The sequence below is a fragment of the Lytechinus variegatus genome, chromosome 3 (assembly GCF_018143015.1).
Source record: "Lytechinus variegatus isolate NC3 chromosome 3, Lvar_3.0, whole genome shotgun sequence".
NCBI lineage: Eukaryota > Metazoa > Echinodermata > Echinoidea > Temnopleuroida > Toxopneustidae > Lytechinus > Lytechinus variegatus.
The window spans coordinates 54,156,913-54,175,897 of record NC_054742.1 but is presented as its reverse complement, the minus strand read 5'-3'; the positions used below and the strand labels follow the sequence as shown (position 1 = coordinate 54,175,897).

At 34.8% G+C, this 18,985-nt stretch overlaps 2 protein-coding genes across 6 annotated transcripts in view; both read left to right on the top strand.

Annotated features, from left to right (window-relative positions):
• Positions 1-10,432, top strand: part of LOC121411377 (NACHT domain- and WD repeat-containing protein 1-like) — a 44,177-nt gene extending 33,745 nt beyond the window's left edge. For all 5 annotated transcript variants that reach the window (XM_041604064.1, XM_041604062.1, XM_041604065.1 and 2 more), the window contains exons 16-20: positions 1,749-1,994; positions 2,418-2,604; positions 3,514-4,400; positions 4,912-4,980; positions 5,588-10,432. In XM_041604064.1, coding sequence (XP_041459998.1) covers positions 1,749-1,994; positions 2,418-2,604; positions 3,514-4,400; positions 4,912-4,980; positions 5,588-5,785 — 1,587 coding nt within the window. In that variant the 3' untranslated portion in view covers positions 5,786-10,432. The remainder of the gene's footprint in view (positions 1-1,748; positions 1,995-2,417; positions 2,605-3,513; positions 4,401-4,911; positions 4,981-5,587) is intronic.
• Positions 10,433-11,695: 1,263 nt separating this feature from the next.
• On the top strand, positions 11,696-18,051 carry LOC121411376 (biogenesis of lysosome-related organelles complex 1 subunit 6-like). Its single transcript, XM_041604061.1, has 6 exons — positions 11,696-11,794; positions 13,637-13,781; positions 14,499-14,631; positions 15,453-15,540; positions 16,272-16,358; positions 17,328-18,051. Exons 2-6 carry the CDS (start codon positions 13,646-13,648, stop codon positions 17,472-17,474), a joined length of 591 nt encoding a protein of 196 aa, XP_041459995.1. The 5' UTR covers positions 11,696-11,794; positions 13,637-13,645; the 3' UTR covers positions 17,475-18,051.
• Positions 18,052-18,985: the final 934 nt, after the last annotated feature.

The following is an 18,985-nucleotide window of genomic DNA, read 5'->3' as shown; positions in this document are numbered from 1 at the left end:
GTCACTCCAGTCCCTGTGTAGATTTTTACTCACTGTGAATAGTGTTTTTTTTAATGTGCTTTCTAATGCATTTTGGTAAGGTAATGATTATTATTTTTACAATGCTCCCTGAAGAGGACTTGAAGCCCTCAGTACTCAGTTTGCATTTGAATACCCCAACTTTTTACCATTGTTATTGAATGTGTGTCAGATCTTGGGACTGAAATTCCCAGTCTGGTAATAGATTTGGTTCTGTTTGAAACGAAAGTAGTTACCACTTGCAATAATCACACAATCATTCAATATCTATATGTAACATAAATTTAATTCAGAGCGACCAGCTCTATAAATGTACATATAGTTAAAGAAATTGAACAATCAGAATTAAATCATGAATCACGTGCATATCAACATAACATCAAACTGTATTTAGCAGTTAGCATCAGCATGAATTAACCTATACTGAATATGTTGCAATATGTATCTAATGAGAGTGATTTATTTATATTTAATCAAGGCCTAATAATTTGGCATCCAAACGTGACAATATTCTTGGTTATTAATTCCACCAATTAAGTTTCATCAAAAGAGGGTTTATACTTGGATGAATACCTACACTGGACCGTAGTATATCTAATCTGGTTATAATTTATATAGTTCAGAATAAGGACCCCTTCGACATCGTCAATGACTATCGTTGGTCCGATGAATATAGTCGTCTAAGAGCGAGCTGCGGTGGCTTCGACGACGCGAAGTAAAGCGAGCGAACTCTCGACGAAAAGCCAGTCCAGATTCGCGGACGAAATGATGAGGGCTGAGAGCCACAGTACGAAGATTGCTACGATGAATCACAAGTCACGAACTCTGAGTTCGAGGATGAAGTACGAGCCCAGCTCGTCCAGTTCTTGGAACAGTCGTGCCTGGTGAGATGAGGGCAGATGTGGTGGCTTTACCTGGCCTGTGCTGCCTGGATCCAGCCTGCCAACGATGGGGATTAAGACTCAGCTGTGCCTGCACTACACAGCCTGCAACATTCACCCAAAGTAATGGCCTACGAGAACCACACCCTCACACTCCGAGTTAAGACCAAATGTGAAGGGTCTTCCTCTCCCGAGAATCAAACGATTTCTGATTTGCTTTTACTCAAACACCACTCCATCTTGACTCTCACAAAGACAAAGTCATTAACATTCTCAATATTCCTCTGCTTTACTCTTCCACGCTGAACATATCCAATTAAAACTACTTGACTATCCAAGCTTTAATTTCACCTATTCAAAACTCCCATCTCAAACATTCTCAACAATCTTTTCCTCTCATACATAAAACATCTATAGAATTTTAGAGACCCATTGAACTTAACAAAATATATCAAGTTAAATGACCCAATGCTCATGACCTAAGCTTGTCAAGAAGTCAAAGTAAAATTCTAATCCTTACACCCCAGCGGGTTTGATCACTTACTTAAAGATACAGTTGATTGACTCTGGGACTATGACAAGAGTCAACCACCCAAATTCCTTTTATTATATACAAGCTGAATGGTTACTAGGGGTTAACACTAAATAGACTTACAGTCACATTGTGACAATGTGTTTTTGCCAAACATTCATTATGAAAGTAATTTGCATCATGATACTACATTTCTTGATATGAATTGCTCAACAAGTTAGATGAAGATATGATAATCTGTGGCCTACAACACTATGTATTGTTTGTTCAGTATTTAGGCGCAGTAACTTATCCCTTTCATGGTTTGATATTTTCAGATATACCTTATCCAGTCTGGTGCCCTGCAACACACCATCAGTGTACCCAGTGGTGACATCAAGGGACTTTGTTTGTCTTCAAATGACCAGTACCTACACATTATTACACAGAATGGTCACTACCTCACTCATAGCATGATGACCTATGAACTGCTCTTTGACCTTCGCCCTCATGAAGGTCAAGTTAACTGCATTACAAATACGCAGCTTGGACATGTAGCAATTGGATATGTTGATGGAACGTTTGTGAGTTGCTTCTGTATTCTTTTATCCCTACATGTATTGAACTGTCTTTCATTATAATTGATTTTGATTCATTTTGCTGAAATGTTCTTTTTGGTGCTTTGACTTTCACATCATAACTTTTAATAGACAAGTTGTGGTTGCTAGATGGAGGGAATTATATTGGTAAACACTGAATTGAAAATAACAGGACATCTAAATTTTATTTCTAAAAGTCTTTGTGTTGAAAATGTATCACAAGATTGAAAAAAAATAATGGGAATTTGCAAATTGAACAACATATTAAGAAATCAAGCATAAATTCTATGTTACATATCATAGTGTTAAAATCTTTTTGCTCAAGTTTATGTATTTGATCCAAATGAAGTTACAATATGTTCTCATCTTCAGTTAGTAATGACTTGATTTATCATTGTTTCTTTGTAGTGCTTAATTCAACCAGATGAGAACAAAAATAGCAAGGGAGTTGTGGCTTTTACAGAAACGGTGTTTGAACAAAAGCCAGTAGCCGGTCTGTGCATCAAAGAAGATTTGAGCTTGTTGATAGTAGCGGCTGATGATAACATCTATGTCTGGGACTACATGAAGAAGTTTTTACAGAGTACATTAGAAGGTAGGTCCACCGTAACACAGTCTAAGAAATGGATTCAGAATGTGTATCAAGCAGTTGATCCAGACTGAAAGAGCCCAGATAACAGACCACTTTTTTAAAGCATTGTAAATTTCTGTATAAAGAAGGATTTTTTATTCTGGACATATATTTTTTCCATGTTTAGTCTAGTAGGATAAGGGTTATTTTTGTTGTAAACTAAGCACATGTATGGTGTGGTTTTTGAAGCGTGTATAACCAATGGATCACCTCCAATGAAGCCTTGTTCAATTGTGGGTCGATGCTATGAAGTGAAATGTAAGACCTGTATAAACAATATGATTAGTCTTGAGGCCACCGCACACGTTACGACCCAAATGGTCACGACTGACTTGCGACTTAGTGAGGGGAGATGTGATGTCACAGCTCTTGTCAGCTTGAGAGTCACAGACCGGTCAAAGACAAGTTGCAAGGAAAATCATAAGGTTTAACATGTCAAATCATTATGGCTGAATCGCAAGCTCAATCCAATTTCCAGCCAATGAGACAGCAGAGTTGCACGATGCGTATATGATAAACAACGCGCAAAGGCAGTAGTAAGCGCATTTTCTCAGTTGCTATGGCAAAAAGCGCATGCGTGAGTCACAGACAGCATGGTAGTCTGATCGCAAAATGTGCGATGTCGAGGCTTATGACTACCTAGCGATTCATCTCCCCTTACTCAGTGGCAGACCAGTCAGGTTGTAAGGTGTGCAGTGGCCTTAAGATATATACCGGATGTGTGCTTTGGGGATTGGAGTTGTTCTTTTGCATTTCATCTTCATGAATATGTTTTTTTATTAATGACATTACGAACCAAAGATTTCCAGACTGCTCAAGTCATGCATCCTTAGTACTTGTGTTACAATGTAAACTTGTGTACTTGTGTTTCAGGTCATGAAGAGTCTATTGAGAACATTGAGGTCGCAACTGAGAGCAGCCTTCTAGTATCTGGAGGTTATGATGACATCATCATAGTGTGGGACTTGATCAGTGGGACCAAGGTTCAAATCTTAGATGGCCAACAAAGTGATATCTCTCTCCTCAAACGACACAATAACCAACTTGCATCTGCATCCTTCAACACTCCTTACATCAAGCTATGGGACATCTCTCCTCAATACCTGTCACAACACCATCATAAGTTTATTGATAAGAAAGACATAGCAGCAATAACTAAAGATCTTCAGTATGTGGTTCATCAGCAGTTCCCGGAGAAACCTATGATTAGCGTCTGGGAGAGTGATGCTATGAAAAGTGTGCATTTAAAGATGAGAGAAGATGAAACAAGCAGGGTTACCTGCTTTGCAACAACTGACGCTTCCCTAACTGCGATCGTAGGATGCTCAGATGGATGTGTAGTTATTGCAGATCTGAGACATAAGAAGGTCTTGAACGTCCTTCCAGGAGACAAAATTGCAGTTGCTTCCATAGCGGTCCGTCCAGATGAACGATACATAGCAGTTGCGTATGCAGATGATACGGTCCGGGTAATAAACATTCAATCTCTGAAGACTCAGCGGCAGTTCAACCTTGATGTTAAAGGCAACATCTCCAACATCTGCCTGACCTTGATGGACATTCTGGTGGTAGCAAGTGATGCAGGACTTGTCTATGTGAAATTGACATCATCCAGTGATCTTGTGAAGCTAGAAGGGAACCAGAGTCCTATCAATTGTCTAGGAGTTAGTCCTGATGAACGCCATGTGGCTTGCGGAATGGAAGGTGCCAACGCACTTGTCTGGGATCTTCAGATGACCAGAGTGGATTTGCAAATCAGGGTATGAATCTAAAATATCTCTTTGAAAGACATGAATTACAACATGATCCATTAAAAGTTGTTTTGACTTTGAGGGATTGTCTTGTAATGATGGTATCATAATAGGTGGATCATTGATGAAGATATAAAGGAGCTTGGTAGATATTCATATGATAACAATATTCGTGCTTGTGTGTTTCATTCCATTTTTTTTTCTTTCTTTTCTATGTTAGTATGTCAAAATGCCTTTTGAGTTTCCAAAAGATGCATGGGCATACTATAATAGGACTCGTGTGGAGCATTTCTTGAAAGGACTCGTCAGATTGTATATCTTTCAAAGTCTGTTTTATCCCACAGTTATTATAGTAAGAGTCTAATTAAAGGAAAATTGCCAGACTACAAATCTTGATGAAATTATCTCCTGATGACACTAAGTATGCCAATTTTTGAAAACCTTTAATTCATCCTTTTTTATAACTTTTATTAATATATGCCTTCTTTCTGTACTTGATTTGTAATTTTCCAACTTTTAGGCCAAGTCTGTCCAGCACCTTTGCTTCACCAAAGACAATGAATACCTTGCAACAACATCTAATGACAAGGTAAGTAAATGTTTGCTTGGAAACATCTCTGGAGTATCGGAACTAAAGTTAGTTGTTGTACTAAATTAGATCTCATTCCAAATAAAATACAATTATAATTTTACATTGAATATGTTTCAGTTATGTTACTTAATGTAGCAAACTAGTATTGAATAAAACTAGTGTTAGTGCATTTCTGTTGAGTTCATCTATGTTTGGTCATGTTTTTTTTTTCATTTTCTTAGGTGAAAATTCTTCTTTTCTTGTTTTTGTATCTTTTACGAAGAATTGATTCTGGAACTTGACATAACATTTTTTCCAACCCAAAAATAAAATAACAGTTCCTTTATTTTTTCTATGTGATATATGATATTAGATTTATTTAATGATTTTCAATTTTTTCTTCACTTATGTCTCTTTTGGTGTGTATTTGGAGTTGTGAAAAAATAAATGTTGTTTATGTTCGCAATTGAAAGTATAGTTCATGAAAAAGTACTTTTTTGCTTCTATTTTTTTAGCTTTGTTAATGTACATAGAATACAGAAGAAATTAATGACACAAAACAATTGTTTTTGTTACATTCATTCAACTCTATTTTACCTCTTCACCTTTCCATCATTTGATACAGAAAGTATGCTTGTGGCGACGTAGCAATGGGAATCAACTTCTTGACATCTACATCTACTCCAACCTGTCCTGTCTTGCAGCTATAGAGGGCGCTCTGATAGGAACTACACAGATTGGTCAAGTGGTTGCCATGGAAATCAAGGATCGGAAAAAGCAAGCATTGAAGAGGCAGACCTCCAGGACATGTGCCATACTGTAAGCGTTGTGAGTTCTGAATTAGACTAGAAATAGAAATATCACTCAGGATGGTAAGTAAAAATATCACCAAGGGTGATGAATTCCCTTCCCCTGAAGTGCATGCTCCATTTTATAAGCATTGCGCAAGAAGTGAGGAAGTAGTTTAATGTGCAACATTTTACTGGTATCTTGTAGTAATAGGCTGAAGCAGTTCAAATAGATTACCTTGCGTATCTTCACCAACCCATGTATGCCATATTTCATGGACCTTGCATGACAAATGAAGAAGGATTTCAAGCCGCAAGATTCGAAATGGGCCAACCACCTGAAAACCTACTGATTCCTATGCACACATACCCTTCATTTGGCAGGGGTATAATGGCTGAAATATTGGGTACTCCTTGCAATAGATTGTTACCATCATTCATGGCTCAAAATTCCTCAACTTTTCAAAAATGTTGAGAAATGATGATTCACTCATTTCAGAATGAACTGAAAATAATATACTGATCTAACCAAATATACATTTTATATTTAATTTGTGTTGTATATCAAGTTTCCATGTTTTTGTATATTTGTTGCAAACCCTTAATGATAATGAAATATGCAATCGAAATAAAAAGTGTAAATGTGTGTATGTATTTTGCAAGGGATGAACAAATACTTATATTTTTTCAGTACTGTCAAATTTGTCACAGGGTTTTCTGGATGGCATTATTGACTTTTCTTAATCTTCATATGTATACACCATACTTACTTTTTGTATTGTTGTATTGTATAAAGCTGTTTCTTAATGTGTTTGTTCAGCTAAGAATATGCAATTACCAACTTGAATTAATATATTTTATAAAGAGTATGCAATTACTACAAGTATTCTGATATCATCTGAATAAATGGTATGATGATGTATTTTTTCACAAATTTAAGATTGATCAAAATCGTTCTCAACTACGGCAACCCATGAATACCATTGGTTACTCTGGGTAATAACAACATTGGTCTCATGTGAACTGCATGTTCTAGCACAGTGAAAAATGTGAATAAAGACCCCTCAAAGAAGACAATATAATTGGTCCTGATATGCTTGGCAGTGGTTTCACGTACAGCTCCTTTTGTGCATGCTCATGTGATAAATCAATCCAGTGGAGTATGAAATTGAATGGAGGTCCTGACAGACAGATGATCGCAAATATAGATTTAACTGGAGTGCATTTAGCACATCCCTGGAGAAACCAGCAGTGAAAATGAAAAGGACAATGGCATTTGTGGCATGCCATAGTTGAGACCAAATTCAATCACTCTTGAATTGATATATCCCATAGTCTCAGCACAATGACAAAAGGGAAAGAAGCAACAAAGCAACCAAATTTCTAATTTTCATGTTTTGCCTTATGTGCCTTTCTACTGAGCCAAATAAACACATCATACTAAGAAGTGCATTAGGCAGACAAAGCCAGCATGGTATTACATTGTCATCAGTGTAGAAAATACAATATATTTTGTTCTTTTATAAAAACTTTACATTTTCCTATCCATTTGCCATACTCATGCATGATATGTACAACTTTGGTTAATCTTAATATCTGTGAAAAGCCATCATGTATGTGATTTCATTGTGAAAGTTATTAAAGGGTAACATCACTGCCCGCTAGTGCCTAACTGCTATTGCAATATTTAAACCATGTTCTTTCAATTTCAAAGGCATTCCAAATTCAATATCAGAACTAGTGATGTTTTTGTTCCATGTATTTTTTGTAATGTGCTTATATGTACAAAACACTACAAAGATTATGCAATATTGTGAGCTTTTTTATGAACATTGGAGTTTGCCATATTCGTTTCTAATAAAAAGTGTGATGTAGGTAGATATCTATAAGCTGCTCAGCATGAAATTGTGATACCCTTTGTCTTCTCTGTTACATGTAAGACACATAAAGACAGAAGTACATAAGACATGAGAGTCCATTCATTTCACATGATTATTTTAATTTCAAAATCTATCCCTTGTTTTTGTATAGATTTTGTTTTTAAATAAAATTTATTTTTTTGCAAAATTTGAAATTGGCATATGTAATGAAATTAAAATTCAATTTTACAATTTGAAATGTAATTGTCTTTCAAATGACATTATTTTCAACATAGTGTTATACCAAATTACTTGAAAAGGGGCCTTTTAGGATAATCAATGACTGCGTTTACTTTGTTTTGATGTGTGATTAGCCTGATATTTGTTATTCTCCATGAAGTTACTTATCAAAATCAAATTCTTTAAACATTCCAATTTGTTGTTAAGAATATAAAAATTTAAAAACCTTGTTGATATTAGTAGCTTTATACATTCCTTATGCAGCTAATAGGGCTATGCACCCTTTGAGTTGAATTGTGAAAATCATGTTAACTGATACTTATTCATCATACCTTACTTTACCCCCAAAAATGGTTCAAAAGTATCTTAGTTGGTAAATTTTTGCCACTAACGTTGATATCAATTTGTCAAACATTAATTAAATTGTGCCAAACCCTTTGTCTTCCAGTTTTATTAAATCATCAGATGGGACCAAACCATTGTTCTGGCAGGTTGTATTTTTTCCAAACCTCTGTAAAATAAATGAACATTTGATGTGTTATTATTATTATCAATGTATAATAATGTTTGGGTTGATTTTAAGTGCAATTATGATTGCAAGAATTTGTGATGTAAGGTATATTTGTAGTACCAAAGAAAATTCTTATTTGGGCAATACCATAAAATATGTACGTCTGACCCCCCTATATGTGGGACCTTCATGAAATTTTCTGTCTCTGATTTCTTGTTCTTTTGACAGTCTGCAATATTCTCAAAGGACCATGAAGTTCATGAAGTGAAGTAAAACTTGAGAAAAGTGGGGGTGGGATGTACAAAAAGTATGATAATTTTTGTGGAATTGCCCATTTGTAAAATGCTGACACAGTATGTTCCACTTCATTGTCATTTATTGTCTTACCTGTTCAATATTAGGTATTAACAACTTAGTTTGATTTATATTTTTACAGTCTTTCTGATATATCATATTGTCTTTCATTTGCAATTTTGTGTATAATACAAGTAGATGTATATATAGAAATTATTTGAATTTGGTGTGTACATAGTAGAATTTTTAAATTGTTTTCTGAATAACTATTACCTCATCTCAGATTCCAAATCTATGATACTTGTACACTAGATGTGTGAATATTACTACTTTACTATTGATTTATTCTAATAAAAACTGAGTGTATGTAGATAGTAGCCTTTAATAGTGATATGGCTGAATGTATGCTATTATGAAACCCATTTACAGTTCAATCTAGCCTTCAAAGGTTCACTTTAATACTGTAAAAGCACAGACCAATACCGGTTCAGTGAATCAAATATTGTGTTCTGGGTTTGAGAGTGATAAAGTTAGTTGGGAATGCTAGTTGGTAAATCAAAGTATATATATTTCATTTGCTATGTAAACATGAGCATCATAGTGTTGTCAATTATACATGTACCTCTGAAATTTCATCTTTATAGCAGCCTGAAATATTGTTTTTATAGATGCTTAATTTAGAGGGTTTTTTAGTTGTGTGTTCAAAGAGTACCATAACTAGTGTGTATTTTCAATAGGACCTTCTGTGGGTGAAGGTGTATTTTCTGGTTATCAATTTGTAACATACAGGGTAAGTCTTCTCAAGTTAGGTCTCTGGATTATAAAAAATTATCAAATTTTTATGAATGAATTCTCAACTGTACTAATATTTCAAAAAATGATCATGCTTTGTATTGGAATCCAGTCATCAGAGATTATCATTTTACCCATGCATGATGACATGTATGTCAAGTAGAAGGTGATTTATCATACATAGGTGGTTTCCAACACATCATGGCCCTGTAACATAAAGCTTAGTGATTAATCACGAGGCTGTTTTCTACAATTGATTGCATTAATTGTTGTGCATGATCAATCATAAAAACTAGCCCCATGATGAACGATAAGCTTTATGTTGCCAGGCCCATCATGGGAGTCCAAGACTAGACTATACAAACAGATTGATCAACTTATATGAAGCAACATCCTTGCTGGTAATCATCTAATCAATGGCTCTGATCTTGGCCATTTTATGAAAGCCCTCTATCAATGACAGTTCAATCTACTGTTATAATTTTTGTTTGAATGGCCAAGAGCAAAATCATTACATTTTCTTGCATTTTTATTGATCATTGACAATTGCCCTGAATAAGTTTTAGAAGACTGTGGGTGGCATTTTGGTGAATTGTAGATATGGGTTTTTTATGACTTGCATATTTTTTTTTATGGATTTTTATCAAATTTTATTATGATGTCAATAATGTGTATAGCATTTCTTTTATATTTATAAAAAAGTCACCAAAGTAATCTAATTCTATAATACCAACAGTTTGGAGATCAACTCCTAGCATTTGAAACTTTGCATATAACATTTTAATTTTGTAGCATCTTATTAATATGAAGTTTGCAATCATGGTCAATACATTAGTATTCTTCTTATGAGATTTTTGTCTATGTCTTTTATAACAATATTTTCATGTTTGTGTTAATATTCAAATAATATATGCTGTGAACTCTTCTACGTCATTTCAGTAATACAAATAGTTTGTACTTACCAATGAAATTATTTAATGGTAAAATTTATTTCATTCTTTTAATTTGTCCTGATTTCAAGCTTGATGAGAGAGAGAGACAGGGAGAAAAGAGAGGGTGATAGAGATGATGTTAGATAAGTAATTTTATAATGTTGATGATGATGATGATGAAGGTGATAATGATGATGATGATGATGGTCATGATGTCAGCAATGTGGGGATTACAAGCTGAATAATCTTCAAAATTTGTCAACATCTGATAAGGGGCATGTAGGAATGAGAAATTGATAAAGCATATATGTATATATATATTTATCAATATAGAGCATAGCATATAGGCCTGTAGTTTTCCCTCAAGTGTCCCTCAAGTTTTGTAGATCACAAATTCAAGATGAAAGCAGAGGCCACTCTCCTATAATATTCCATGAGAAACACTACTTTCAATTTGCAATACATGTAGGTAGGAATTTCAAAAGGCTAAATTGTGTCACAGAGGAGTATTTACTGAAAAAAATAATTAATTTGTAAAAAATATCATGAGGGCGGAAAAGAGGACACTTAATTCAAGGAAAATGACAGAGAATAAGTACCCTAACATTGCCATAAAAAAAATCACTTTTTACTTTTGCAAATACTTCTTAAGGATTTTCCACAGTTAAAATGAAATCCATGTCAAATTTTGCAGAGTTACTGCAGCACCAAATATTCCAAATATGCAAAAAATAACATGGGTTCATGTTCTTGATTTTGTTGCCATCAAGCTTTGGAGTTCACCCATTTGAAAGGCCTTGAGAAAATATGCAATAAAAATAGTTTTGCATTTTTGGACCCTATGAGATAATTTATTATGCGCCATCTAGTAAACTATTCCAAGGCGCAAAGATCACTACATTGAGTTTATTCAAAAACCACTTCGTTCACCAAAATTTTTGTATTATAATTCAGAAATCAGAATCTTCAATTTTGAAAATAAGGGGTGAAAGACCACAAAAGCATATCTAAAAAATTGAAAGTTATATTTACATTTAAGAAGTACAATGAATGCTGCACTTTTTATTCAACACCCATGTCATTTTCACCAAATTTTTTTGCATGGTTGTCTTGGATATGGATGCCGGAAGGTAGGTAAAGAGGTGTGAACAAAATTGGGACTTCATGTGCTTGTTTTCAAACTATCAGCACTTTTGCTGGAGCAAATGCGTTGTTAAAACACAAAAAAGCGTAAAAAGGCTTGCCCCCCCCCCCCATCCTCGCCCACAATCCTCCTTCGCGCACCCCCCACCCCCCCCCCCCCCGGCGCCGCGGGCGGGCCCGTCACCCCACCCCAAATATCACTCAGTTTCTGGAATCTTACTTGTCTGAGTTTAGATCAGGAAGATGGCGAAAAAGTAGACGTCGATTTAACAGGTAAGTATAATTAAGATGCTTATAATTTGCGTAAAGAGTACCTTTAATTGTCATTGCATTTTACGATTATATGAATCCTCATTTCGCAATATTTGTACCTTGAATTTATCGCCATCACCATAACTCTTTAGAGCGGATAGTAAGGTCCCGAGTCCCCGACTTGTCGGGGGTGTTTTTGTGTGGTGTCCGATGGCGCGTCGCTGGAGCTCTGCTTGCGCTTGTGCACTACATGTAGTTCTTTTTAGTTGAACTAAATCTTGTATTGAGATTTGAGTGCAGTGACTGAGACGGTGTTGAAATCTGGTGATGGTATTGTGACAACACCAACATTGAACTTGAAATCAGGCTGGTGTTGGAATAGACAGCTGGCATGCCGTCTGCTTCGAGGAGTTTTTTAACTTTTTTTTATTTTAATTTCTCCTCGTACCGGTACCGTACACAGACGGCTCGTGATCGTGCAGCCGCCATTAGAGGGTTGAAAATGTAAAATCCCCCGATGGGGCTCATCGATTTTTGTCTAAATAAGAGCATATGAAAAGAACTGGACCAAAATCAAGATTATCATTCCGTTTTGGCCTGAAATGCACCAACACAGGAAAAAAAAAATTTTTTAAAGTGACTTACTTCACGCTGTCGCGCAACTTCACTTCCCTGGTTTATCCGAACTTAATGCATAAACACCGAGTTAGAACTTCGGTCTCTGTAATTTGTGAGTGGAGCCAACAGAGTTCAGCAGAACAACCAAGACCAAAGTCTAGTGTTGGGATAGGCTGTATTCGCTGTTTCTGAGGAGTTTTTAAACATTTTCTGATTTTTTTTTAAATCCTACTAAATTACATTATGTAGTAGATCCTACACAGATGAATGTCTGCCATGGTATAACTGTTAAAGTTAGGACTCTTTCACTCGCAAGAAACTTATTCTAGTGCAAGGTTAGTGTTAATATACTAACCTCGCACCATGAACCGCATTTGGCAGTGGATTTCTAACTAGTGGATCGCGCGTGCTGCGACTTAGACTATGGCTTGATTTTTCTGTGCGCAGCAGCATGTTATCAAGTAAATATCAACCCTTGAGTGAGGCTCGTTGGCCTGAGCTGATAATGGTGGAGGTTCGACCAATGCTTAACTAGATCTACAGTGTCTATGGAGAAAGGGTGCACCAGCGCATCCTCCTACTTAATTCTCCCTTTTGATAGGCAAAAAAAGGGCACAAGAATCAAATCAAAATAATAATTAAGATAAAAATATAAGCTTACCACCTTTTCGGAATATATGCTTGAAAATAGTGAATTTTTATGACAAAGTCACATGGTCATGTTCTTTCTTTGATCATGTTTGTAATGCTGCTTAAGGCAAGCATATGAATGCGCCAGCCAATCACGTCCGTGTTACCATTTTCAGTTCATAACCTGAAAATTGTAACATGAATGTGATTGGCTAGCTGGCACATTATTTTTCCTTATTATTTTTAGTAGAAAAAGAGCACTCTATTCAATTTTGTGGAAACCTGTATGCATCTACATTTTATATCCAGGCAATCTTTACCCTTTGGCACTCTTGATCAAATAATAATAGGAAGTTAGCACATATCACATAATATAGCTATGTCTCGATGCATATCTGGATACAAAGGAAAAAAGATGTTTTACCGAGTTCACTTTGTTGAATCGAGGTACATTTTAAACAAGTTTTAGTAAGAAGAACATATTCCTCTGTATTTCATAAGAATTTTTTTATGTTGAACTTGAAAATTCATGGAACTTATACAGAAATGTACCTTTTAATGTTGGAAACTTCGAAGTACACCACTCATATTCTTTTGATTGTTTATTCTCTCCAGAGTTTAATTATGGCAACCTCAACCAACCAGAAAGACGATGTTGTCCCAGTCTCAGAAGATCCTTCTATAGACATTAAAAAGAAATCAGAATCAGAAGAAACCAAAGAAAGCCAGGTGAAGCATGCAGCAGAACAGAATTCTACAGGTATCTTTATAAATATTGGTTCTCACAATTTCTGTATATTTTCAGGGGTTTCCTTCAATAGTTTACTAGTTTTAATACAGTTTGTAGTTATTTTCTATAATAGATAATTGATTTGAACAAAAACTCTTCTAATGACCCTTTTGTAGTAAATGGGTTACAAGGGAAATCAAAACCAAATCACACAATACTGTATTGCATGGGTGAGGCTTTTTTTAGGGGAAAATGTTCAATGATCATATGCTAAGCTTTGTGTTACGGGCCCCAGGTGAGGGAAGGTGAAAATATTGTTAGTTTCTCATGTGAACAGGTATCTAATGTGAACAGGTATCCAATAAGGATTAACAACAAATTGCCAAAGTATTGGGGCAGGTAATTAATTCTACATGTAGGCCTATATTTTTGTTTGCAAAAGTGAGAGCAGTGCAGTTAACTTATTTACAGAGGAATTAGATTTGATCTTATCTTCTACTAACTCACAACTAATCTGATATTCTTAATTAGGCCTACCTTTGAACTGTTTTGTTCACATAGTTTTATGGTTGAATTAACTGAAATTGAAATAATTGTGTGGACAGATATACAGCTTATCTATGTGAATGGAAATAAAAGTAAAAATTGCCATTTTATTAATGAGCTATCTGTCATTTAGTAGTACCAATGTACATGTACTGGTATTGTTCGTGATAAAAACAACATGATTTTATCTGTGTGCTTCAGATGTTGGAGAAGGTAGCACAGGGGCAGAAGTTCTCCCAATCCCAGACACATGTGTAGATCATCTCACTCAAGGATTGTTGGATGCAATACTCCCTCACTTCCAGAAACATGATGAATCACTTTCAGAGCTTACGTGAGTAAAAGATCATGTTCAGTCACACCTGGCGGGTGTTTCATAAAGCAGTTCATAAGTTAAGAGCGACTTTAAGAATGACTGGTGATACTTTCTTGTGGGAAATGATATTCACCATTAATGTTCATTGGTGATTATTTAGCACTTAAGAAAGGTTCACCAGTTGTCTTTAAAGTTGCTCTTAACTTACAAACGGCTTTATGAAATGGCCCCCAGCTTTAATGACCAGTTTGTCCAAATATATATACATGTATGAACATCATTCATCATTTTTGGTTTCTTTTTTATATGTTTTCTAATTTGAGCATAAAATGAAGAAATATAGACTACCTGTCAATATACTGTATATATATATTATTTGTATCTTTAAACTGACATTTTGGTTTTCCTATACCATTATTTTTTATCTTATCTATGAATAAGGCTCAGTAATTCAAAGCTTATCAATTAAATGTGCAGGTGATTTGTCCAATTGATTGCATCTAATGATCAAGACAATTAATAATGAAAGCTAATCACACAATCTGTCCGTCAGACTTGTGTTTCTGTACCTTGGATGCCACCAGGCTGGTATGGAGGGGGGGAGGAAAATAGTTTTAAATGTCTTTCTAATTAAAGTTCACCATCTTGAGTTGTTTGGGTATTACAATATTATCCAAGATAAATTTACAGATATGATTAGTTTGATTTTTCTAATTGATGACCATGTTAAACTTGCAATTCATCTCACTGTTCAAAGCCAGACTTCATTATAAATAAGGGGGGGAAATTCCTCTTAGGGAACAATAACACACACATCTTTATTTTGCTTTATTTGACAGGAGAAACCAAGTTCTACTTATTGAAACACTCCAGCAAGAAAACAGAAAGTTTTCAGAGAACAAAGTAGTTGACGATCTCACTAAGATGGTAAGCAATTCTTGTAGGTGACATTCATTATACTGAAGGTTTGAATACTTCAAAGGTTTGTTATTCCGAAATATGCAAACTGCATACCAACATGTTCATTTAATAGTAAGGATAAAGAAAAATGGATTGTTAGTTCGATGAATAAAATGGTTTTTTAAAGAAATTTGTGGTATTATTCCAAAGGATCGATATTTTCAAGATTCATTTATCTGAATGAAAGGAAAATAAGGTTTGCTAGTCGAAAAATGAAATAGGTTAATTGGTATGAAAATGACTAATGAATGACACAGACCTTCGGGTCAACAAACCTTCAGAATAATAAACCTTATTTCATTTTCTGAATAACATATCTTCAGATTCACAAAACTTCTAACTACTGATCATTTGGAATACATCAGACTTTTTTAATAACACTATCTGAATAATGAGCTGTAGCCATTCATGTAACCTTTGAGTCTGATTACCTCAATTAGAGAGCTCCCGACTGCGACGATCATGAAAAATATGAACTGGCCACCAATTCCTTGTCCATTTTATTTTGATTTTCATAAACTATACAAGTACTTCATCAATTTGTGTGTGGATTCATATTGTTTCAGCAATCATGATATCTCTATTGAAAGGAACTTATCATGGACACTATTTGCAAAGTGTTATGTAATTGAGTGTGGATTTTTAGTTATGTTAGGAAATTTGAGACCATACCATCGATTGTGATTTCTGATAAACAGATGTTTGAAGCCAAGGTGTACCAAGGAAAGTTGACAGCCATCAAGAAAGAGATGACATCATTACATGAAAAGTCTAGCAAGTTAAAGGTATGTATCTGTGATCAGGAAGAAAAATTATCAGTGTGTTCTGTGACATCATCAAACATAGAAAAATAAAATATACATGTATTGGTCCATTGCGGTAATATATTTGGTTTGAAATGCAGTATTAGAATTATATGAATTGATATGGTTGTTCACACTGCCAAAACTGCGGTGTTGATTTAACACCAGTCTGGAATCTATATATGACCAAACCAGAGAAGTGTTGAAACAACACCAGTTTGGTTTTGGACCAATTCCAGATAGGCGTTTATACAACACCAATTAGTGTTAAAACAGCATCAATATAATTTCAAACCGGTGTTGTTTTAACACTTTTCTGGTGTGGTCATATATAGATTCTGGACTGGTGTTAAATTAACACCACACTATTTACAGTGCAGATAAATTTTGAGTAAACACAAGAATGTCTTGAGTGGATGGGTTAAAGTATTCCTTTACACCTGATCTTGTTTTAAATGATATCTGCACTGAACCTGGGTTATGCAGAAGCAGTTTGTATAAGGTTAAATAATTATTAATTTACCATCTGCTTTTCATCATTGTCTATAAGTGTTTAAATATACCACAGTTTAAGATTATTTGAGGTTTGGTAACTTTGGTCAACAAATAATATCTCTGGGACTTAATGTGCTTTCACTTTATATTTGGTTTGATATCACAATATACATGTACGACGTTATGACCGAAATTCACATCAAGTCAAAGCCAAAGTGTGGGTTAACCCCATCCGCCTCCTTTCTGTACAGACTCGTGTCCAATACTTACAAGCCAATGTGAACTTTGTGGAATTATAAGGATATAAACACTTTTACCTTTTGCATTGAAATTTGAATGAATAAATCATATGCAAAGTAATTTTTTTCTGTCAAAAGAAAAAAAATGGCCAAGAGTATAATTCAGTTTTGAATATTACTTATTTGTGAAAATTCAATGTTTGCTTTCACCCTTCAGAAAAAAGCATTAAAGCTACAACAACAAAAGATGAAAGAAAATCTGGAGAAAGAACAACAAAGAGAAAGAGAGATTGAAGAGGACAGAAAGCTGACAGCAAAAAGACCAACAACCTCTTCATCAAACAAGACTGCTCCACATAGGTAGCCATGAATTGAGACTTAGAATGTACCAACACCAAATACTTTGTGCAACATCATAGAGATGATTTAGTATGTAGAAATCATATTTGGATCCCTTCTTGTGTCTAAAATAATATGGACAGCCATCAGTGCCATTATTATTCATCTAAGAAATGTGTCTCATCATTGAGCTCCCCAGAGAAAATTTGGTGCATGTCTCATTAATATTACCAATCACCGTACTTGTTTTTGTTCACAAAGGTCCAGCGCAGTTGCCTTCTCGATATTTGATGATGGCACCGCTGGCTTTCCATAATAGAAATTGACTTTGAGCCTATTGCTAAGTATTTTAGAAGACAGAGTCCCAGACTCGTAGAAACGAATGTACATATATTGATAGATGAAGATGATGGATTCATAATTGACAGCACCATCTTCTAATACCAGTGTGTGGTCAGTTTTTATGATGTCCAGTTGGGGACAGATGTCAACTAAAATGAAAACGGGTGGTGGAATTTCAACATACCTTCAGAGATAAGGGTTGTTGATCAGATGTTGGCCCATTTTATTGAATGTTGACAAAACTTATTCTGGATACAATTCAAAAAGAGAAAATCTTATTGATCCAACTATTGGATCATTTTCATCTGTCTAACATTTTGTTGCATGGCATTGATTGAAAGGTGAATGTGTTGCATCAAATGCAATTGTTCTGTGCACTTAGATTGAAGCATTCCAGACAGTATATTTGATGTGTTTATAGAGTACCGATCTTGTAAACAGTACTGCAGATATAAAGAGCATGTTGATGCTCATCAGAATTGTTCTGATTCTGAAAATTTCACGATAATTCAGATTATTTTATTCGATTTGGACGTTATATAGTTTTTACATCTCTGGTCAGCGTCCAAATAATGATTAATATGGTAGTATAAAAAGAATGAAAATTAACTTTACTTGTAATACTTCTAATTATGTGAACAAAGAAATTGTCAACAAATCATTGCCCCACTCTTAAAAAATTAGTTTTTTTAATAAAAAATTTCACCACCTATAGGATTTTATTTTTATTTATCATTTCACTCCTGTGTAGTTAATTCCATGAAATGTAAAGAAATGTTCATTTGTTCTGCAGACAGATATGAGGAAAAATGTAAACAGTAATGCAGGTGGGGCTACTCGCACAGCACATTTTACTTTTCTTATTCCATACTTTAAACCATTATCTGTTGTTTAATGTTCAGTGTGACAACATCACAATTTGTCCTTCATTTGAAGACATGATGCATTTACATACTATATAACCCAGACCTTATTAATTTAACCTATATAGCTCTAACATTTATACTAAAAACCAAATCTGTTCTGTGATAAACTGTCTTATATTATATACTCTTCAGTGTTGGTAGTGGAATATTGTGAATTCTTTCAAATTTGACATTCAAGGAGAGCGACTTTTCTGTTGGAGTAAAATTGTCAAAAATATCATGACACGACCCATAAAAAAAGAGAATACGAGCTTCAAAATGGGATCTC

Coding starts and splice junctions, on each gene's coding strand:
- LOC121411376 (XM_041604061.1), top strand. CDS start 13,646: ATGGCAACCTCAACCAACCAGAAAGACGATGTTGTCCCAGTCTCAGAA. Junction 13,782..14,498: donor AGCAGAACAGAATTCTACAG/GTATCTTTATAA, acceptor TGTGTGCTTCAG/ATGTTGGAGAAGGTAGCACA. Junction 15,541..16,271: donor TTGACGATCTCACTAAGATG/GTAAGCAATTCT, acceptor TCTGATAAACAG/ATGTTTGAAGCCAAGGTGTA.